This window comes from Cyanistes caeruleus, chromosome 36 (assembly GCF_971803275.1).
Source record: "Cyanistes caeruleus chromosome 36, bCyaCae1.hap1.1, whole genome shotgun sequence".
In the NCBI taxonomy this organism is placed as follows: Eukaryota; Metazoa; Chordata; class Aves; order Passeriformes; family Paridae; genus Cyanistes; species Cyanistes caeruleus.
Genome location: NC_141737.1, coordinates 477,143 through 500,520, shown reverse-complemented (window position 1 = coordinate 500,520; position 23,378 = coordinate 477,143). Strand labels below are relative to the sequence as shown.

Genomic DNA, 23,378 nt, shown 5'->3' with positions numbered 1-23,378 from the left:
TCCCCTCCCAGTCCCTCCCAGTAACTCCCAGTACACCAAGGAGTGGGGGGAGGGTCTCTCTCAGCTCTTTTATTGGGGGGGGGAGGGGCCGGTGCCCCCCTCACCCCTCCCCCCCCTGCAGCTGCCTCAGTTTCCCCAGCGCCTCCCGGAGCCTCTGCGAGAACAGCCGGGGGTCCTGGGGGGGGAGGGGCGGCCTCAGGGGGGACCCCGGGACCCCCGGCCGGGGGGGTTTGGGGGGGGACTTGGGATTTTTGGGGGGTTTTTTGGGATTTTGGGATTTTTGGGGGATTTTTTTTTGATTTTTTGGTGTTTTTGGGATTTTTTGGGGGATTTTTTTGGGGGGGAAATTGAGGATTTTTGGGATATTTGGGGGGGGTTGGGATTTTTGGGGGATTTTTGGAATTTTTGGGGGGATATTTGGGATTTTTTTGGGTTTTCTGGATTTTTTGAGGTTTTTGGGATTTTTTTGGGGATTTTTTTGGGGGGGAAATTGAGGATTTTTGGGCTATTTGGGGGGATTTGGGATTTTGGGGGCATTTTTGGAATTTTTTGGGGATTTTTTTGGGGGGGAAATTGAGGATTTTTGGGATATTTGGGGGGGTTTGGGATTTTTGGGGGATTTTTGGGATTTTTTTTTTTGAATTTTGGGGGGGGGATTGGGGATTTTGAAGGGGGTTTTTTGGAGATTTTGGGTTTTTTTAGGGGGTTATTTTGGGTGCTTCGGGGTGATTTTGGAGGTTTTAGGTTTGTTTCGGGTGCTTTTTGGGTGTTTTTTGCATTATTTCAGGTGATTTTGGGTGTTTTGGGGTTATTTTGGGTTATTTTGGGTGTTTTGGGGTGATTTTTGGGTTATTTTGGGTGTTTTGGGGTGATTTTTGGGTTATTTTGGGTGTTTTTTGGGTTATTTTGGGGTGATTTTGGGGTGTTTTGGGGTCTTTTTGGGGTGTTTCAGGGTGATTTTGGGTATTTTGGGGTGATTTTGGGTTATTTTGGGTGTTTTTGGGTTATTTTGGGGTTATTTTGGGTGTTTCGGGGTGATTTTGGGGTGTTTCGAGGTTATTTGGGGTGTTTTGGGGTGATTTTGGGTGGTTTTTAGGTGTTTTGGGGTGATTTTGGGGTGTTTTGGGCTGATTTTGGAGTGTTTTGGGGTGATTTTGGGGTGTTTTGGGGTGATTTTGTGTGTTTTTGGGCACTCACGGTTTTGGGGGAGCTCTCCCGGCACGAGATGTGCACCAGGGCGGGGCCGTCCCCTCCCCCCACGAAGGAAACGCCGTAACCGTCCTGGTGGGGCTGGGGGCACCAGGAACCACCAGTAAATACCAGTAACGACCAGTAACGACCAGTGACGACCAGGGACAACCAATGACCCCCCAGTGACCTCCCAGTGACCCCCCAGTGACCTCCCAGTGACCTCCCAGTGACCCCCCAGTGACCTCCCAGTGACCTCCCAGTGACCCCCCAGTGACCTCCCAGTGACCCCCCAGTGACCTCCCAGTGACCCCCCAGTGACCCCCCAGTGACCCCCCAGTGACCCCTTAGTGACCCCCCAGTGACCCCCCAGTGACCTCCCAGTGACAACCAGTAACCCCCAGTCCCCCCCAGTCCCCCCCCAGTACCCACCGGGTTGAAGCCCCCCCCCGCAGGCCGCAGGGGGTGGGGCAGCAGAGGAGGGTGTGGCCGGGGGGCGGGGCTAAAGGCCAGAGCCCAGGGCTGCCCCAGCACCTAAGGGGAGGGGATATGCAAATGAGACCACACCCACAAGCACTGTGCCAACCAGTCACTGTGACTCGCTTTAGGCCACGCCCTTCATTGGCCACACCCCATTGACCATATAAGGAAAATGACATTTCCACCTTAGCCCCACCCACCTCCTTATAAGGCAATTCTTAGATAAGCTCCACCCCCAAGCTCCACCCACATCCTTATAAGGCAATTTCAGTCATGCTCCACCCCCAAGCTCCACCCACCTCCTTATATGACAAACATTAAGCCCCACCCCTTTTTGTTTGAACCCCGCCCTTTCTTAGCCCAGTCCCCACCCTCGAGCTCCACCCGCCTCCTTATATGGTGAATCCCGGCCAAGCCCCGCCCCTTTTCAGCAGAAACCACGCCCCCTCAGCCCCACCCACCTCTGTGAGGAAAGGTGGGCGGAGCCGCATCTGATTGGCCACGGCCGCCAGCGCCTGCAGGTGCCGCTCTAGCCCCGCCCCCATCATGGCCGCCCGGCGCCGCCCCCGCGCCTGCGCCAGCGCCGCCTCCAACAGCGCCCGGCGGCGCCCGGGCTGGGAGGGGCCTGCGGGTGAGGCTCCGCCCCCTGACCCGAACTGCCCCGCCCCTTCCCAAAACTGCCCCGCCCCTTCCCAAAACTGCCCCGCCCCTTCCCAAAACTGCCCCGCCCCTTCCCAAAACTGCCCCGCCCCTTCCCAAAAATTGCCCTGCCCTTTTCTCCCCTCACGTTTTCCCGCCCTTTTCTCCCCTCACGTTTCCCGCTCTTTTCTCCCCTCACGTTTCCCGCCCTTTTCCCCTCAGTGACTCCCCCAAATCAAAGACCCCCTCCCCCAGTGACCCCTCAACATCCCCCAGCCCCATTTTTGTCTCCCCAGCCCCATTTTTGGGGTTCCCGGTCCCATTTTTGGGGTCCCCAGCCCCATTTTTGGGGTCCCCAGTCCCAGTTTTGTCTCCCCAGCCCCATTTTTGGGGTCCCCAATCCCATTTTTGTCTCCCCAATCCCATTTTTGGGGTTCCCGGTCCCATTTTTGGGGTCCCCAGCCCCATTTTTGGGGTTCCTCACAGGGGTTTGGGGGTCCCGCAGGGCGTGCTCCAGCTCCAGCAGGGGGCGCCCCACGCCGCGGGCGCCGTCGGCGCGGCCCTCGAGGAAAAGGCGCGTCGGGATGGGCTCGTAGGTGAGGGCCGGGCCGCGCTCCTGAGGGGATTTGGGGGAAATTTTGGGAATCTGGAGGATTTTGGGGTCTCTGGGATGGAGTTTAGGGGGGTCTCAGTTGGATATGGGGGGTGGTTTGTGGAGTTTGGAGCCCTTGAGGAAAAGGCGCGTCGGGATGGGCTCGTGAGGGCAGGGCCGCGCTCCTGAGGGGATTTGGGGGAAATTTTGTGATTTTTGGGTCTCTAAAATGGAGTTTTGGGGTGAATCTCGGGGGTTCCCGGGGGCTCACCCTGACCAGCGCCAGCTCCAGCGCCAGCGCCAGCAGCTCCTGGGCGTTCTCAGGGGTCTCGGGGGGTCCCGGGGGACACTCGACCGACACCACGTGGAGCTGGAGCCCCTCAGCCATGGCCTGGAACTGCTCCCGGGCCTGGGGCAGCACCCCCGAAACCTGCCCGAAAACATCCCTAAAATACCCCAAAATAGCCCCAAAACCCTCTCCCGGTCCCTCCCAGTGCTCCCAGTACCTGCGGGGGGAGCTCCCAGTGCAGCTCCTGAGGGGGCTCCGGGGCCCGGCCCTGGCCCTGCCCGAGGCAGCTCCCGGACTCGTCGTAGCCCAGGGACCGGTCCAGGGCCAGCGCGAACTGTGGGGGGCAAATTGGGGGTCCCAAAATTGGGGACCCTCCCCAATTCCCCCCTCCCTGACCCCTCCCCAATATCCCAAAATCCCGTCCAAAATTTCACCCGTTTCTCCCTCACGTTTCCCGCCGTTTTCCCCCCTCACGTTTTCCCGCTCTTTTTTCCCCTCATGTTTCCCGCTCTTTTCTCCCCTCACGTTTTCCCGCTCTTTTTCCCCTCACGTTTCCCGCTCTTTTCTCCCCTCACGTTTTCCCGCCCTTTTCTCCCCTCACGATTCCCGCTCTTTTCTCCCCTCACGTTTCCCGCCCTTTTCTCCCCTCACGTTTCCCGCTCTTTTTCCCCTCACATTCCCAAATTTTGGTTGTTTTGGGGGCACTTTTGGGGGGTATTTATTTTTTATTTTTGGGTGTATTTTCAGGGTGATTTCGGGTCTTTTTCGGGTGTGTCTTTTGGGTGATTTCGGGTATTTTGGAGTGTATTTTCTGGCTGATTTTGGGGGTATTTTGGGGGGTATTTTCTGGGTGATTTCAGGTTAATTTTGGGGTGTATTTTTGGAGGAATTTGGGTTAATTTCGGCTGTATTTACTGGGTGATTTGGGGTATTTTTGGGTGTATTTCTGGAGATTTTTGGGGTGTATTTTTGGGTGGATTCAGGCTGATTTTGGGGTGTTTTTGAGAGTATTTTCTGGCTGATTTCTGGTATTTTGGGGTTCATTTTCTGGGTGATTTGGGGTATTTTTGGGTGTATTTTTGGGAATTTTTGGGTGTATTTTTGGGGTGTATTTCAGGGAATTTTGGGTGTATTTTGGGGTGTATTTCTGGGGATTTGGGGGTTGTATTTCTGGAGTTTTTGGGGTGTAGTTCTGGGGATTTTTGGGTGTATTTCTGGGAATTTTTGGCTGTATTTCTGGGGATTTTGGGGTGTATTTTTAGGGATTTTGGGGTGTATTTTTGAAAATTTTGGGGTGTATTTTTGGGGATTTTGGGGTGTATTTTTGGGGTATTTTTGGGTGTATTTCTGGGGATTTTTGGGTGTATTTTGGGGTGTATTTCTGGGGATTTTGGGGTGCATTCCTGGGGATTTCGGGGTGTATTTTTGGGTGTATTTTTAGGGATTTTGGGGTGTATTTTTGGGGTATTTTTGGGTGTATTTTGGGGTGTATTTCTGGGGAATTTTGGGTTTATTTTTGGGGTGTATTTCTGGGGATTTTGGGGTGCATTCCTGGGGATTTCGGGGTGTATTTTTGGGTGTATTCAGGCTGCTTTTGGGCTGTTTTTGGGGTACCTCCCAGAGGTGCCCGGCCACGGGGGGGTCTCCCCACGAGTGCTCCACGCTGAGCCCGACGCGCCCCGAGGGGAACACCACCAACGTCAGCGACTTGTCGAACCACCTGGGGGGCACAAAACTCCCCAAAATCCACCCTGGAACCCTAAAATACACCCAGCGCCCACAAAATATCCCACACCACCCGAAACTCCCCAAAACTCCCCAAAATCCACCCCGGAACCCCCAAAACACACCCAGCACCCCCAAAATATCCCCAAACCCCCCAAAACTCCCCGAAATCCACCCTGGGAACCCCCAAAACACACCCAGCACCCCCCAAAACTCCCCAAAACTCCCCAAAACTCCCCAAAACTCCCCAAAATCCACCCTGGGAACCCCCAAAACACACCCAGCGCCCCCAAAACATCCCCAAACCCCCCAAAACTCCCCAAAACTCCCCAAAATCCACCCTGGGAACCCCCAAAACACATCCAGCACCCCCAAAATATCCCCCACCACCCAAAACTCCCCAAAACTCCCCAAAATCCACCCTGGGAACCCCCAAAATACACCCAGCACCCCCCAAAATATCCCACACCTCCCAAAACTCCCCAAAACTCCCCAAAAATCCCCAAAATCCACCCTGGAACCCCCAAAATACACCCAGCACCCCCAAAATATCCCACACCACCCAAAATATCCCCAAAATCCCCCAAAACTCCCCGAAATCCACCCTGGGAACCCCCAAAACACACCCAGCACCCCCCAAAACTCCCCAAAACTCCCCAAAACTCCCCAAAACTCCCCAAAATCCACCCTGGGAACCCCCAAAACACACCCAGCGCCCCCAAAACATCCCCAAACCCCCCAAAACCCCCCAAACCCCCCAAAACTCCCCAAAATCCACCCTGGGAACCCCCAAAACACATCCAGCACCCCCAAAATATCCCCCACCACCCAAAACTCCCCAAAACTCCCCAAAATCCACCCTGGGAACCCCCAAAATACACCCAGCACCCCCCAAAATATCCCACACCTCCCAAAACTCCCCAAAACTCCCCAAAAATCCCCAAAATCCACCCTGGGAACCCCCAAAATACACCCAGCACCCCCCAAAACATCCCACACCACCCGAAACTCCCCAAAACTCCCCAAAACTCCCCAAAACTCCCCAAAATCCACCCTGGAACCCCCAAAATACACCCAGCACCCCCAAAATATCCCACACCACCCAAAATATCCCCAAACCCCCCAAAACTCCCCAAAATCCACCCTGGAACCCCCAAAACACACCCAGCACCCCCAAAATACACCCAGCACCCAAAATATCCCCAAACCCCCCAAAACTCCCCAAAACTCCCCAAAACTCCCCAAAACTCCCCAAAATCCCACCCTGGAACCCCAAAATACACCCAGCACCCCCCAAAACACCCCCCACCACCCAAAATATCCCCAAACCCCCCAAAACTCCCCAAAACCCACCCCAGGAACCCCCAAAATACACCCAGCACCCCCAAAATATCCCACACCACCCGAAACTCCCCAAAACTCCCCAAAACTCCCCAAAATCCACCCTGGGAACCCCCAAAATACACCCAGCACCCCCAAAATATCCCACACCACCCAAAACTCCCCAAAACTCCCCAAAACTCCCCAAAACTCCCCAAAACTCCCCAAAATCCAACCCGGACCCCCCCAAACTCCCCCGGGACCCTCAAAATTTCACTGGAGCCCCCCCAAAATCCCTCCTGGGGCTCCTGGGTCGGGTTTTGGGGGGATTTTGGGGTGATTTTGGGGTGATTTTGGGATGATTTGGGGTGATTTTGGGGTGATTTTGGGTGATTTTGGGTGATTTTGGGTGATTTTGGGTGATTTTGGGTGATTTTGGGGTGATTCTGGGTGATTTTGGGTGATTTTGGGGTGATTCTGGGTGATTTTGGGTGATTTTGGGGTGATTCTGGGTGATTTTGGGTGATTTTGGGGTGATTCTGGGTGATTTTGGGTGATTTTGGGTGATTTTGGGGTAATTTTGGGTGATTTTGGGTGATTTTGGGGTGATTTTGGGGTGATTTTGGGTGATTCTGGGTGATTTTGGGGGATTTTGGGGTGATTTTGGGTGATTCTGGGTGATTTTGGGTGATTTTGGGTGATTTTGGGTGATTTTGGGGTGATTTTGGGTGATTTTGGGTGATTTGGGGGGATTTTGGGGTGATTTTGGGTGATTTTGGGGTGATTTTGGGGTGATTTGGGGTGATTTTGGGGTGATTCTGGGTGATTTGGGGTGATTTTGGGGTGATTTTGGGGGTCTCTGACCGGTTGTGGGGGGGTCCCATCAGCAGCGCCTTGGCCTCCAGGTCCAGGTCCCCGTCCCGGGGGGGGTCTCGCTCCTCGGGGGGGGGGTCCCCGTTTTTGGGGGGGTCCCCGTGGGGGGAGGGGTCGAAGGCGATGACGAAGGCGGCGTCCTCGAGGACCCCCAGGGCGGCCGCGCTGGGACCCCCCCCCGCCCGCAGCAGCGCCCGCGCCCGCGCCCAGGCCGCCCTGGGGGGCCCCAAAACCTCATCAGGGACCCGAAAACACCCAAAAACGCCCCAAAAATACCCCAAAACCACCCCAAAATACCCCAAAAACACCCCAAAATACCCCCAAATACCCTAAAAACACCCCAAAACGCCCCAAAATACCCCAAAACATCCCCAAATACCCCAAAATCCCCTCAAAATCCCCCCAAGCCCCCCCCAAATTCCCCCCAAGCCCCCCAAATCCCCCCAAATCTCCTCAAAATCCCCCCATCCCCCCCAAACCCCCCCAAATTCCCCCAAATCCTCCCCATAACCCCTCAAAATCCCCCCAAATCTCCTCAAAATCACCCAAATCCTCCCCAAATCCTCCTCAAACCCCCCAAAAAATCCCCCCAAATCCCCCCAAATCTCCTCAAAATCCCCCCCAAGCCCCCCCAAATCCCCCCAATCCCCCCCCAAATCCCCCCCAAATCCCCCTAAATCCCCCCAAATCCCCCCCAAATCCCCCCCAAATCCCCTCAGGACCCCCCAAATCCCCCCAATCCCCCCCAATCCCCCCCAGCCCCCTCCCCTCACCTGTCCCCTCCCGTCAGCACCCCGGGGCTCTCCGGGGGCGCTCCCGGCTCCGGGATTTGTTCCAGAACCTTCTGGAAGAGTCCCTGGAGCTGGGGGGGGCTCGGGGCGGGGCTGAGGGGGACCCGGAAGAGGCGCCCCCCCCACAGCACGGCCAGGTGAGACCCCCCCCCAAAATGCCGCAGCCGGTCTGGGGGGGGAGGGGCAGGTCAGGGGGAGCCCCCCCAAATCCGGGAGGGGTCCCTGGGGGGGGGTTGGGGGGTCCCAGGGGGGAACTGGGGGTCCCTGGGGGGGATTTGGGGGAGATTTGGGGGGTCCAGGAGGGATTTGGGGGTCCCTGGGGGGGATTTGGGGGGGTTTGGGGAGGGATTTGGGGGTCCCTGGGGGGGGTTGGGGGGTCCCAGGGGGGAACTGGGGGTCCCTGGGGGGGGATTTGGGGGAGATTTGGGGGGTCCAGGAGGGATTGGGGGTCCCGGGGGGGGATTTGGGGGAATTTGGGGGTCTCAGGGGGGATTTGGGGGTCCCTGGGGGGGATTTGGGGGGGATTTGGGGGTCCCAGGTGAAATTTGGGGGAATTTGGGGGTCTCAGGTGGAGTTTGGGGGGGTCTCAGGTGAAATTTGGGGAGAATTTGGGGGTCTCAGGTGAAATTTGGGGGGATCTGGGGGTCCCAGGGGGAATTTGGGGATCCCCAGAAAGATTTGGGGGGATCTGGGGGGGTTTTGGGGCTCCAGGGTGGGATTTTGGGGGTCCTGGGGGGTTTGGGGGCAGCTCTGGGGGTCTGGGGTGGGCTCAGGGGAGGATTTTGGGGGAATTTGGGGATTTTGGGGTTTTTTGGGGAGTTTTTTTGGATTTTGGGGGGTTTTGGGGGTTTTTGGGGTTTTTTGGGGGGGTTTTGGGGGATTTTGTGTGGTTTTTGAGGGTTTTTGGGGTTTTTTGGGGTTTTTTGGGGTTTTTTGGGGGGTTTTGGGGGGTTTTTGGGGGTTTTTGGGGGTTTTTGGGGGTTTTTTGGGGGTTTTTGGGGTCCGTACCCCGGTGCTCCCCCGGGAGCCGCGTGGTGTCGAAGAGCCGCTCGTACTGAGCCGAGCACGTGGGGAGGGACCCCCGGAACAGCACCTGGGCACCCCAAAACAGCCCAAAATCAGCCCAAAACAGCCCAAAATCAGCCCAAAACAGCCCAAAATCAGCACAAAACAGCCCAAAATCAACCCAAAATCAGCACAAAATTCCCTTTAAAACCCCTAAACCTGCCCCAAAATTCCTTTTTTAACCCAAATTCCCCATTTTTAACCCCGAATTCCCCATTTTTGCCCAAATTCCCCGTTTTTATCCCGTTTTTAACCCAAATTCCCCATTTTTAAGCCGTTTTCAACCCCAAACTCCCCGTTTTTTACCCAAACTCCCCATTTTTAACCCATTTTTACCCAAACTCCCCGTTTTTTACCCAAACTCCCCATTTTTAACTGGTTTTTTACCCAAACTCCCCGTTTTTCACCCGTTTTTAACCCAAAATCCCCATTTTCCACCCATTTTTAACCCCAATTCCCCGTTTTTCACCCGTTTTTTACCCAAACTCCCCGTTTTTATCCCGTTTTTGCCCGAATTCCCCATTTTTAACCCATTTTTTGCCCAAATTCCCCGTTTTTCACCCGTTTTTGCCCGAATTCCCCATTTTTGCCCCAATTCCCTGTTTTTAACCCGTTTTTAACCCCAAATTCCCCGTTTTTTACCCAAACTCCCCGTTTTCCCCCCATTTTTTACCCAAACTCCCCATTTTTTACCCAAACTCCCCGTTTTTGACCCCTTTTTACCCAAATTCCCCGTTTTTACCCAAACTCCCCGTTTTTCACCCCTTTTTGCCCAAACTCCCCGTTTTTCACCCCGTTTTTTGCCCAAACTCCCTGTTTTTAACCCAAACTCCCCATTTCCCCCCCGTTTTTACCCAAACTCCCCGTTTTTTACCCAAACTCCCCATTTTCTCCCTGTTTTTCCCCAAACTCCCCGTTTTTTACCCAAACTCCCCGTTTTCCCCCCGTTTTTCCCCAAACTCCCCGTTTTTAACCCATTTTTTCCCCAAACTCCCCGTTTTTGCCCCGATCCGGGCTCACCGGGGGCAGGCTCCCCGCGCGCACGCGGCTCCGGAAGCGCAGGAAGCCGAAGGCGACGTTGGCGGCGCGAGCGGCCGGGACCCGCGTGGGCGGCGGCCCCAGGAGGTCCTGGGGGACCCCAAAATTCAGATCCCAAAATTTGGGGGGTTCAGACCCTCGGGACCCCCAAAAAACCCCAAAATCCCAAATTTTCTGGGGCTAAAAACCCAAAATCCCGAATTTTCTGGGGTTAAAACCCCAAAATCCCGAATTTTCTGGGGTTAAAACCCCAAAATCCTGAATTTTCTGGGGCTAAAACCCCAAAATCCCGAATTTTCTGGGGTTAAAACCCCAAAATCCTCAAGTTTCTGGGGCTAAAACCCCAAAATCCTGAATTTTGGAGGAGCAAAACCCCAAAATCCCGAATTTTCTGGGGCTAAAACCCCAAAATCCTGAATTTTGTGAGCCTAAAACCCCAAAATCTTCAATTTTCTGGGGTAAAAATCCCAAAATCCCGAATTTTAGGAGGATTAAACCCCAAAATCTGCCCCAAAAACCCTAAAATTTGGGGGGAAGGGACCCCAAAAATCAAAACCCCAAAATTTGGGGGGTTCAGACCCTCGGGACTCCCCAATAACCCCAAAATCCTGAATTTTGGGGGAATAAAACCCCAAAATCCGCCCCAAAATCCCTAAAATTTGGGGGGAAGGGACCCCAAAAGGTCCTGGGGGACCCCAAAATTCAGATCCCAAAATTTGGGGGGTTCAGACCCTCGGGACCCCCCAAAAACCCCAAAATCCCAAATTTTGGAGGAGTAAAACCCCAAAATTCTGAATTTTCTGGGGCTAAAACCCCAAAATCTGCCCCAAAATCCCTAAAACTTGGGGGGAAGGGACCCCAAAAAGTCCTGGGGGGACCCCAAAATTCAGATCCCAAATTTGGGGGGTTCAGCCCCTCGGGACCCCCCAAAAACCCCAAATTTGGGGTGAAATTCCTGGAGTTTTCAGGATTTTTTTGGGGGGAGGTCCCGGATTTTTGGGGTTCCCCAAATTCTGGGTTTTTTTGGGGTTCCCCAATTCTGGGTTTTTTTGGGGGTCCCCAATTTGGGGTTTTTTTGGGGTCCCCAAATTTGGGGGTTTTTTTTGGGGTCCCCCAATTCTGGGTTTTTTTTTTGGGGTCCCCAAATTCTGGGTTTTTTTGGGGTCCCCCCAATTCTGGGTTTTTTTGGGGTCCCCCAAATTCGGGTTTTTTTTTTGGGGTTCCCAAACTTGGGGGTTTTTTTGGGGTTCCCCAATTCTGGGTTTTTTTTGGGGGGTCCCCAATTTGGGGTTTTTTTTTGGGGGGTTCCCCAATTTTGGGTTTTTTTGGGGGTTCCCAATTTGGGGTTTTTTTTTGGGGGGTTCCCCAATTTTGGGTTTTTTTTGGGGGTTCCCCAATTTTGGGGTTTTTTTTTGGGGGGTTCCCCAATTTTGGGTTTTTTTGGGGTTCCCCAAATTTGGGTTTTTTTTTTGGGGTTCCCCAATTTGGGTTTTTTTTTTTGGGGTTTCCCAAATTTGGGGTTTTTTTGGGGTTCCCCAATTCGGGTTTTTTTTTTGGGGTTCCCCAAATTTGGGGTTTTTTTTGGGGTTCCCCAAATTTGGGGGTTTTTTTTGGGGTTCCCCAATTCGGGTTTTTTTTTGGGGTTCCCCAAATTTGGGGTGAAATTCCTGGAATTTTCAGGATTTTTTGGGGGGGAGGTCCCGGATTTTTGGGGTTCCCCAAATTTGGGGGTTTTTTTTGGGGTTCCCCAAATTCTGGGTTTTTTTGGGGTCCCCAATTTGGGGGATTTTTTTGGGGTCCCCAATTCGGGGGTCTCACCATGAGGTAATAACTGCCCGTGCTGGGGAGGGGTCCCCGAGCCCCCAAATGCAGCTGCTCCTCCCAAAGCTCGCTCAGCTGGGGGGAAACGGGATTGGGGACCCCGAAACCCACCCGGGACACCCCGAAAACACCAAAAACACCAAAAACACCCCAAAAACACCAAAACCCCCGAAACACCCCAAAATCCCCCCCGAAACACCCCAAAAGCCCCTCAAACCCACCCAGAAAGCCCAAAATCCCCCCCAGGACCCCCCAAATCCCCCCAGGACCCCCCAGAGGCCCCCAAATCCCCCCCAGGACCCCCCCAAATCCCCCCAAATCCCCCCCAGACCCCCCAGGACCCCCCCAATTCCCCCCCAGGACCCCCCCAGACCCCCCAGGACCCCCCAATTCCCCCCCAGGACCCCCCAAATCCTCCCCAGGTCCCCCCCAGGACCCCCCAATTCCCCCCCAAATCCCCCCAAATCCCCCCCAGACCCCCCCAATCCCCCCGAGGATCCCCTCAATCCCCCCCAGGACCCCCCAAATCCTACCCAGGATCCCCCAAATCACCCCCCAGACCCCCCCAGGACCCCCCCAGACCCCCCCAATCCCCCGCAGGACCCCCCAAATCCCACCCAATCCCCCCCAGGACCCTCCCAGGACCCCCCAATCCCCCCCCAGACCCCCCAGGACCCCCCAGTCCCCCTCACGTAGCAGGGCAGGGCCCAGCCCCGCAGGCGCAGCCACCGCTGCAGTTGGGGGCCGGGACCCCCCAAAAAGCTCCGGGCGAGGGGGGGGAGCCCCTGCCCCTCCCCCCCCCGATCCAGGGACTGCAGCGACTCCACGGCCTGGGGGGACACAGGGGGCGGGGACCCCCAAAAACTCACCTGGGACCCCCAAAAATACACCTGGGACCCCCGAAAATACACCTGGGACCCCCAAAAACTCACCTGGGACCCCCGAAATACACCTGGGAACCCCGAAATACACCTGGGACCCCCAAAAATACACCTGGGACCCCTGAAACACACCTGGGACCCCCAAACCCCACCTGGGACCCCCAAAAACACACCTGGGACCCCCAAAATGCACCTGGGGACCCCTGAAACACACCTGGGACCCCCGAAATACACCTGGGACCCCCAAAAACTCACCTGGGACCCCCGAAAATCCACCTGGGACCCCCGAAAATCCACCTGGGACCCCCGAAAATACACCTGGGACCCCCCAAATACACCTGGGACCCCCCAAAATACACCTGGGACCCCCAAACCCCACCTGGGACCCCCAAAATACACCTGGGACCCCCAAAATCCACCCTGGGACCCCCAAAAACCCACCTGGGACCCCCAAAAACACACCTGGGAACCCCGAAATACACCTGGGACCCCCGAAATACACCTGGGAACCCCAAAATTACACCTGGGACCCCGAAAATACACCTGGGACCTCCAAAATACACCTGGGACCCCCGAAATACACCTGGGAACCCCGAAAATACACCTGGGACCCCCAAAAACACACCTGGGACCCCCCAAAATACACCTGGGACCCCCGAAATACACCTGGGACCCCCGAAATACACCTGGGGACCCCAAAATACACCTGGGACCCCCAAAAACTCACCTGGGGACCCCCAAACCCCACCTGGGACCCCCAAAATACACCTGGGGAACCCCAAACCCCACCTGGGACCCCCAAAATACACCTGGGACCCCCAAACCCCACCTGGGGACCCCCAAACCCCCCCTGGGACCCCCAAAAATCCACCTGGGACCCCCAAACCCCACCTGGGACCCCCCAAACCCCCCTGGGACCCCCCAAACCCACCTGGGGACCCCCAAACCCCACCTGGGACCCCCAAAATCCACCCTGGGACCCCCAAACCCCACCTGGGGACCCCCAAACCCCACCTGGGACCCCCAAACCCCACCTGGGGACCCCAAACCCCACCTGGGGACCCCAAAATACACCTGGGACCCCCAAAATCCACCCTGGGACTCCCCAAACCCCACCTGGGACCCCCAAACCCCACCTGGGGACCCCCAAACCCCACCTGGGGACCCCAAACCCCCCCTGGGACCCCCAAACCCCACCTGGGACCCCCAAACCCCACCTGGGACCCCCAAAATTACACCGGGGACCCCCAAACCCCACCTGGGGCCCCCAAAATACACCTGGGACCCCCAAAATCCACCCTGGGACTCCCCAAACCCCACCTGGGGACCCCCAAACCCCCCCTGGGACCCCCAAACCCCACCTGGGACCCCCAAACCCCCCCTGGGACCCCCGCCCCTCCCCCCGCCCCTCCCCCCGCACCTGCCGGACGGTGTCGCTCAGGGGGGGGAGGGGCAGCGCGGGCAGCGCCCCCTGGAGGCTGCGGAGCCCCGGGCGGCGCCCGGCGAACATCCGGACCAGGGCCTGGGGAGCCCGGAAACAGCCGGAATCACCCCAAAATCAACAGGGAATGGACCCCAAAACAGCCCGGAGTCACCCCAAAATCAACACGGAATGAACCCCAAAACAGCCCGGAATCACCCCAAAACAGCCCGGAGTCACCCCAAAATCAACCCGGAATGAACCCAAAAACAGCCCGGAATCACCCCAAAATCAACCCGGAATCACCCCAAAACAGCCCGGAATCACCCCAAAACAGCCCGGAGTCACCCCAAAATCAACACGGAATGAACCCCAAAATTAACCCGGAATGAACCCCAAAATCAACCCGGAATCACCCCAAAACAGCCCGGAATCACCCCAAAATCAACCCGGAATGAACCCAAAAACAGCCCGGAATCACCCCAAAATCAACACGGAATGAACCCCAAAACAGCCCGGAGTCACCCCAAAATCAACACGGAATGAACCCCAAAACAGCCCAGAGTCACCCCAAAATCAACACGGAATGAACCCCAAAACAGCCCGGAGTCACCCCAAAATCAACCCCAAAATCAACACGGAATGAACCCCAAAACCAGCCCGGAATGAACCCCAAAAACAGCCCGGAATGAACCCCAAAAACAGCCCGGAATGAACCCCAAAAACAGCCCGGAATGAACCCAAAACAGCCCGGAATGAACCCAAAATTAACCCCAAAATCAACCCCGAATCAGCCCAAAAACAGCCCAAAATCACCCCAAAAACAGCCCGGAATGAACCCCAAAACCAGCCCGGAATCAGCCCAAAAACAGCCCGGAATGAACCCCAAAATTAACTCAAAATTAACCCCAAAATTAACCCGGAATTAACCCGGAATCACCCCAAAATCACCCCAAAATCAGCCCAAAATTAACCCGGAATCAGCCCAGAATGAGCCCAGAATTAACGCAAAATTAACTCAGAACTTACCCAAAATCACCCAGAATCAACCCCAAAACAACCCCAAAACTGCCTCAAAATGAACCCAAAATCTCCCCCAAATCCCCCCAAAACCCCTCCAAGACCCCCCCCAAATTCCCCCCAGGACCCCCCCAGGACCCCCCAAACCCCCCCCGTACCAGCCAGAGCCGGGGGGGGGGTCCCGGCCGGCCCAGGGCCCCCCCGGAGCCCCCCAGGACCCCCCAAAACCCCTCCAGGACCCCCCAAATCCCCCCCAAATCCACCTTAAACCCCTCCAGGACCCCCCCAAATCCCCCCCAAACCCCTCCAGGACCCCCCCAAATCCCCCCCAGGACCCCCCCAGGACCCCCCCAAATCCCCCCCAAACCCCTCCAGGACCCCCCCAAATCCCCCCCAAACCCCTCCAGGACCCCCCAAATCCCCCCCAAATCCCCCTTAAACCCCTCCAGGACCCCCCCAAACCTCCCCCAAACCCCCTCCCCAGCCCCCCCAAATCCCCCCCCGTACCAGCCAGAGTCGGGGGGGGGGGGTCCCGGCCGGCCCAGGGCCCCCCCGGAGCCCCCCAAAACCCCCCAAATCCCATCCAGGACCCCCCCAAATCCCCCCCAGGACCCCCCCAGGACCCCCCAAATCTCCCCCAAACCCCCTCCCCAGCCCCCCCAAACCCCCCCCCGTACCAGCCAGAGTCGGGGGGGGGGTCCCGGGCGGCCCAGGGCCCCCCCGGAGCCCCCCAGGCGCAGCAGCAGGCGCAGCCCCAGGCGCAGCGTCAGCCCCAGCAGCAGCCACAGCCCCGAGGAGAAGAGCAGCAGAGCCAGCGGCCCCCGCAGCCCCCCCGGCAACAGGGGGCTGCCAGGGACCCCGAATCACACCGGGAACCCCAAAAACACAGCCGGGAACCCCAAAAACCACACCAGGAACCCCAAAAACCCCAAAAATCACACCCGGGAACCCCAAAAACCCCACAAATCACACCCGGGAACCCCAAAATCACACCTGGGAACCCCAAAATCACACCCGGGAACCCCAAAAACCCCAAAAACACACCCAGGAACCCCAAAAACCACCCGGGAACCCCAAAAACCCCAAAAATCACACCCGGGAACCCCAAAAACCACCCCGGGAACCCCAAAATCACACCCAGGAACCCCAAAAAACCCAAAATCACACCCGGGGACCCCAAAATCACACCTGGGAACCCCAAAATCACACCTGGGAACCCCAAAAACCCCAAAAATCACACCCGGGAACCCCAAAAACCCCAAAATCACACCCGGGGACCCCAAAATCACACCCGGGGACCCCGAATCACACCCGGGAACCCCAAAAACCCCAAAAATCACACCCGGGAACCCCAAAAACCCCAAAATCCCAACTGGAACCCCCAGAATCACACCCGGGAACCCCAAAAACCCCAAAATCACACCTGGGACCCCCAAAATCGCCCCCGGGACCCCCAAAATCCCCCCCAAATTTGGGTTCCCTCCCCTTTTCTCCCCTCCCCACAAACTCAGGGACCCCTCCCCAAATTCCTGGGGCCCCCCTGGATTTCGGGCCCCCCCCCCCCAGGATTTTAGGGTCCCCCCGGATTTTGGGCCCCCCCAGATTTTTGAGACCCCCCCCCAGGATTTTGGGCCCCCCCGATTTTGGGCCCCCCCGGATTTTTGGGTCCCCCTGGGATTTTGGGGTCCCCCCCGGGTTTTGGGGTCCCCCCTGGTTTTGGGACCCCCCCAGGTTTTGGGGTCCCCCCCGGGATTTTGGGGTCCCCCGGATTTTGGCCCCCCCGGATTTTGGGGTCCCCGGGTTTTGGGTCCCCCTGGGATTTTGGGGTCCCCCAGATTTTGGGGTCCCCCCCGGGTTTTGGGGTCCCCTCCCGGATTTTGGCCCCCCCTGGGATTTTGGGGTCCCCCCCCCGGGTTTTGGGGTCCCCCCCGGGTTTTGGGGTCCCCTTACCTTTGGGGCAGCCCCCTGCCGATGGCCCCCACCAGCCCCAGGGAGGGGTCGAGTCCCGCGGCCTCGCAGACCCCCAGGGCCCCCCCCAAAAACAGCCAGCTCCGGGGTCCTGCGGGGTGGGTCTGGGGGACCCCAAAAACTCATCTCGGCACCCCAAAAAACACCAAAATCCACCCCAAAAACCCCAAAAAACCCCCAAATCCACCCCAAAAACCCCCAAATCCACCCCAAAATCCAGCCCAGGACCCCAAAAACTCATCTCGGCACCCCAAAAACCCCAAAATCCACCCCAAAAACCCCAAAAAACCCCCAAATCCACCCCAAAAACCCCAAAATCCGCCCCAAAAACCCCAAAATCCCCAAAATTCACCCCAAAATCCGCCCCAAAAACCCCAAAATCCGCTCCAAAAACCCCAAAATCCACCCCAAAATCCACCCCGGCACCCCAAAAACCCCTCCAAAAACCCCAAAAAACCTCAAAATCAGCCTCAAAAAACATCAAAATCCACCCCAAAAACCCCAAATTCCGCCCCAAAAACCCCAAATTCCGCCCCAAAAACCCCAAAATCCGCCCCAAAAAACCCAAATCCACCCCGGAACCCCCCAAATCCCCAAAATTCACCCCAAAATCCACCCCAAAAACCCCAAAAACCCCAAAATCCACCCCAAAATCCACCCCAAAACCCCCAAAATCCGCCCCAAAAAACCCCAAAATCCCCAAAATTCACCCCAAAATCCAGCCCGGGACCCCCAAAACCAAACCCGGGACCCCAATTTTGGGCTCCCCCTCCCCAATTTCGGGGTCCCCTCCCCATATTCGGGGGTCCCAAACCCATTTTTGGGGTCCTCTCCCCATTTTTGGGGGTCCCAAACCCCATTTTTCATCTCCCCCTCCCCAATTTCGGGGGTCCCAAAGCCATTTTTGGGGTCACCTCCCTGTTTTTGAGGGTCCTGAACCCATTTTCAGTCTCCCCCTCCCCATTTTCAGGGGTCCCCTCCCCATTTTCCATCTCCCTTTCCCCATTTTTGGGGTCCCAAGCCCATTTTCGGGGGTCCCAAACCCATTTTTGGGGTCCCCTCCCCATTTTCCATCTCCCCCTCCCCAATTTCGGGGGTCCCCTCCCCATTTTTGGTCTCCCCCTACCCAATTTTGGGGGTCCCACTCCCCATTTTCGGGGGTCCCAAACCCATTTTCAGTCTCCCCCTCCCCATTTTTGGGGTCCCCTCCCCATTTTTGGGGTCCCCCTCCCCATTTTCAGTCTCCCCCTCCCCATTTTTGGGGGTCCCAAACCCATTTTCGGGGGTCCCCCTCCCCAATTTCGGGGTCCCTCTCCCCATTTTTGGTCTCCCACTCCCCATTTTTGGGGGTCCCAAACCCATTTTCAGTCTCCCCCTCCCCATTTTTGGGGTCCCCTCCCCATTTTTGGGGTCCCCCTCCCCATTTTCCATCTCCCCCTCCCCATTTTTGGGGGTCCCAAATCCATTTTCGGGGGTCCCCTCCCCAATTTCGGGGGTCCCCTCCCCATTTTCATCTCCCTCTCCCCAATTTCGGGGTCCCTCTCCCCATTTTTGGGCTCCCCCTCCCCATTTTTGGGGGTCCCAAACCCATTTTCAGTCTCCCCCTCCCCATTTTTGGGGTCCCCTCCCCAATTTCATGGTCACTCTCCCCATTTCAGGGGTCCCAAACCCATTTTTGGGGTCCCCCTCCCCATTTTCCATCTCCCTCTCCCCATTTTTGGGGTCCCTCTCCCCATTTTTGGTCTCCCCCTCCCCATTTTTGGGGATCCCCTCCCCATTTTTGGGGTCCCCTCTCCATTTCCATCTCCCCCTCCCCAATTTCGGGGCTCCCAAACCCCATTTTTGGGGATCCCCTCCCCATTTTCAGGGGTCCCAAACCCATTTTTGGGGATCCCCTCCCCATTTTCAGGGGTCCCCTCCCCATTTTTGGGGATCCCCTCCCCATTTTCAGGGGTCCCAAACCCATTTTTGGGGATCCCCTCCCCATTTTCAGGGGTCCCCTCCCCATTTTTGGGGTCCCCCTCCCCATTTTCCATCTCCCTCTCCCCATTTTTGGGGTCCCTCTCCCCATTTTTGGTCTCCCCCTCCCCATTTTTGGGGATCCCCTCCCCATTTTTGGGGTCCCCTCTCCATTTCCATCTCCCCCTCCCCAATTTCGGGGCTCCCAAACCCCATTTTTGGTCTCCCCCTCCCCATTTTTGGGGCTCCCAAACCCATTTTTGGGGGTCCCAAACCCATTTTCAGTCTCCCCCTCCCCATTTTTGGGGTCCCTCTCCCCATTTTTGGGGGTCCCAAACCCATTTTCCATCTCCCCCTCCCCATTTTCGGGGTCCCAAACCCCATTTTCAGTCTCCCCCTCCCCAATTTCGGGGTTTCTCTCCCCATTTTCGGGGTCCCTCTCCCCGATTTCGGGGTCCCCCCGCGGTTTTGGGGGTCCCCCCGCGGTTTTGGGGGTGCCCGTACCCCGACTCTGCGCAGCCGCCGTCCCGCCGTGCTCAGCACTCCCCGGGCCAGATGTTCCAGCGGCCCCGGGCCCGGGGGGGGCCCCCCTGGAGCCCCCAGGGACCCCCCAAAAATTCCCACCACGGCCGCCTCCGCCATCGGGGGGGGGACCCCAAAATCCTGCGGGAGAAACGGGAATTCAGGCCCTAAAATCCATCGGGGAACCCCAAAATCCATCGGGAACCCCAAAATCCATCAGGGAACCCCCAAATCCTGCCCCAAAATCCATCAGGGAACCCCAAAATCCTGCGGGAACCCCAAAATCCTGCGGGAGAAAAGGGAATTCAGGCCCTAAAATCCATTGGGGACCCCAAAATCCATCAGGGAACCCCCCCAAAATCCATCGGGAACCCCAAAATCCATCGGGGACCCCAAAATCCATCAGGGGACCCCAAAATCCTGCGGGAGAAAAGGGAATTCAGGCCCTAAAATCCATCGGGAACCCCAAAATCCATCAGGGGACCCCAAAATCCATCAGGGGACCCCAAAATCCATCGGGGACCCCAAAATCCTGCGGGAGAAAAGGGAATTCAGGCCCTAAAATCCATTGGGGAACCCCAAAATCCATCGGGGAATCCCAAAATCCTGCAGGGAAAAACAGAATTCAGGGCCCAAATCCATTGGGAACCCCCCCAAAATCCATCGGGGAACCCCAAAATCCATCAGGGAACCCCAAAATCCACCGAGAACCCCAAAATCCATCAGGGAACCCCAAAATCCTCCCCCCCAATCCATCAGGAACCCCAAAATCCATCAGGGAACCCCAAAATCCTGCAGGAGAAAAGGGAATTCAGGCCCTAAAATCCACCGGGGACCCCAAAATCCATCAGGGAACCCCAAAATCCTGCGGGGAAAACGGAATTCAGGCCCTAAAATCCATTGGGGACCCCCCCAAAATCCATCAGGGACCCCCAAATCCATCAGGGAACCCCAAAATCCTGCCCTAAAATCCATCAGGGAACCCCAAAATCCATCAGGGAACCCCAAAATCCTGCAGGAGAAAAGGGAATTCAGGCCCTAAAATCCATCAGGGAACCCCAAAATCCTGCGGGAACCCCAAAATCCTGCGGGAGAAAAGGGAATTCAGGCCCTAAAATCCATTGGGGAACCCCAAAATCCATCGGGAACCCCAAAATCCATCAGGGAACCCCAAAATCCTGCCCCAAAATCCATCAGGGAACCCCAAAATCCTGCGGGAACCCCAAAATCCTGCGGGAGAAAAGGGAATTCAGGCCCTAAAATCCATCGGGGAACCCCAAATTCCTCCCCCCAAATCCATCAGGATCCCCAAAATCCATCGGGGAACCCCAAAATCCTGCGGGGAAAACGGAATTCAGGCCCTAAAATCCACCGGGAATCCCAAAATCCTGCCCCAAAATCCATCAGGGAACCCCAAAATCCATCAGGGAACCCCAAAATCCTGCGGGAGAAAAGGGAATTCAGGCCCTAAAATCCATTGGGGAACCCCAAAATCCATCGGGGAACCCCCCCAAAATCCATCGGGGAACCCCAAAATCCATCGGGAACCCCAAAATCCATCAGGGAACCCCAAAATCCTGCGGGAGAAAAGGGAATTCAGGCCCTAAAATCCATTGGGGAACCCCAAAATCCATCAGGGAACCCCCAAATCCTGCGGGGAAAACGGAATTCAGGCCCTAAAATCCATTGGGGAACCCCAAAATCCATCAGGGGACCCCCCCAAAATCCATCGGGGAACCCCAAAATCCATCGGGAACCCCAAAATCCACCGGGGACCCCAAAATCCTGCGGGAGAAAAGGGAATTCAGGCCCTAAAATCCATTGGGGACCCCAAAATCCATCGGGGAACCCCAAAATCCACCGGGAACCCCAAAATCCTGCGGGGAAAACGGAATTCAGGGCCCAAATCCATTGGGAACCCCCCCAAAATCCATCAGGAACCCCAAAATCCTGCGGGAACCCCAAAATCCTGCAGGGAAAACCGGAATTCAGGCCCTAAAATCCACCGGGAACCCCAAAATCCATCAGGGAACCCCAAAATCCATCAGGGAACCCCAAAATCCTGCAGGGAAAACGGAATTCAGGCCCTAAATTCCATCGGGAACCCCAAAATCCATCAGGGAACCCCAAAATCCATCAGGGAACCCCAAAATCCTGCGGGGAAAACGGAATTCAGGCCCTAAAATCCATTGGGGAACCCCAAATCCATCAGGAACCCCCCCAAAATCCATCGGGATCCCCAAAATCCATCGGGGACCCCAAAATCCATCAGGGAACCCCAAAATCCTGCAGGGAAAACGGAATTCAGGCCCTAAAATCCATCAGGGAACCCCAAATTCCTCCCCCCAAATCCATCAGGATCCCCAAAATCCATCGGGGAACCCCAAAATCCTGCGGGAAAAACGGAATTCAGGGCCTAAAATCCATCGGGGAACCCCAAAATCCATCGGGGACCCCAAAATCCATCGGGGACCCCAAAATCCTGTGGGAAAAACGGAATTCAGGCCCTAAAATCCATTGGGGACCCCCAAATCCATCAGGGAACCCCAAAATCCATCAGGGAACCCCAAATTCCTGCGGGAAAAAATGGAATTCTGGTCCCAAAATCCATCGGGGACCCCAAAATCCATCAGGGAACCCCAAAATCCATCAGGAACCCCAAAATCCATCGGGAACCCCAAAATCCATCGGGAACCCCAAAATCCTGCGGGAGAAAAGGGAATTCAGGCCCTAAAATCCATTGGGGAACCCCAAAATCCATCAGGAACCCCAAAATCCTGCGGGAAAAACGGAATTCAGGGCCCAAATCCATTGGGAACCCCCCCAAAATCCATCGGGAACCCTAAAATCCACCGAGAACCCCAAAATCCATCAGGAACCCCAAAATCCTCCCCCCCAATCCATCAGGAACCCCAAAATCCATCGGGGAACCCCAAAATCCTGCAGGAGAAAAGGGAATTCAGGCCCCAAAATCCATTGGGAACCCCAAAATCCATCGGGGAACCCCAAATTCCTGCAGGAAAAACGGAATTCAGGCCCTAAAATCCATCGGGAACCCCAAATTCCCACCCCACATCCAGCCAGGACCCCCCAAATCCACCCAGGACCCCACAAATCCATCGGGACCCCCAAATTTCCACCCCAGATTCCACCCGGGACCCCCCAAAATCCACCCGGGACCCCCAAAATCCACCCGGGACCCTCAAATTCCTCCCCAGATTCCATCGGGACCCCCCAAAATCCACCCAGGACCCCCCAAAATCCACCCGGGACCCCCCAAATTCCATCGGGACCCCCCAAATTCCATCAGGACCCCCCAATTCCTCCCCAAATCCTCCGGGAAATTCCCCCCCCCCCAAAATCCTTCCCCTCCCCCCCCCCAAGGGATGCTCGGCCCCTCCCCCACCCCGCTCCAATCCCCCCCGGGGGGGGAGGGGATCGATCCGCCCCTCCCCCACTCCCGGCAGCCCCCGCGGGGGTCGATTTTGGGGGGGGGGGAGGGGAGGGACCCCCCCAGCCCCTCCCCCCTCCCCTCCCCCCCCTCACCTTGGAGCTTCCGCCGGATCAAACCATTCCCCCCCCGGGGGGGGAGGGGACACCCCGCGGGTTTTGGGGGGGGGTCCCCGCTGCGATGGGGGGGAGGGGGCGCCCCCGATCCGGGGGAATTTGGGGAGGGGTCCGGGAGGTCCCCCCGAGGCCGAGGATGATGCGGAGGAGGAGGCGGGAACGGCCCCTCCCCCACCCTCCCAGCCCCTCCCCCCGCCAGGGGCGGGGCCACGGGAGGGGA

At 56.8% G+C, this 23,378-nt stretch overlaps 1 protein-coding gene across 1 annotated transcript; it reads right to left on the bottom strand.

Moving 5' to 3' along the window:
• Window positions 1-49: 49 nt before the first annotated feature.
• Window positions 50-20,306, bottom strand: LOC147647536 (palmitoyl thioesterase CPT1C-like). Its single transcript, XM_086871691.1, has 18 exons — window positions 19,574-20,306; window positions 17,093-17,214; window positions 15,820-15,988; window positions 14,123-14,224; window positions 12,514-12,651; window positions 11,819-11,896; window positions 9,983-10,090; window positions 8,906-8,990; window positions 7,880-8,066; window positions 7,098-7,322; window positions 4,803-4,908; window positions 3,406-3,522; window positions 3,171-3,329; window positions 2,792-2,923; window positions 2,130-2,282; window positions 1,621-1,722; window positions 1,198-1,290; window positions 50-175 (listed from the first exon to the last, which is right to left on the bottom strand). The coding sequence occupies exons 1-18, from the start codon at window positions 19,787-19,789 to the stop codon at window positions 101-103; spliced, it is 2,367 nt and encodes a 788-aa protein (XP_086727817.1). The 5' UTR covers window positions 19,790-20,306; the 3' UTR covers window positions 50-100.
• Window positions 20,307-23,378: the final 3,072 nt, after the last annotated feature.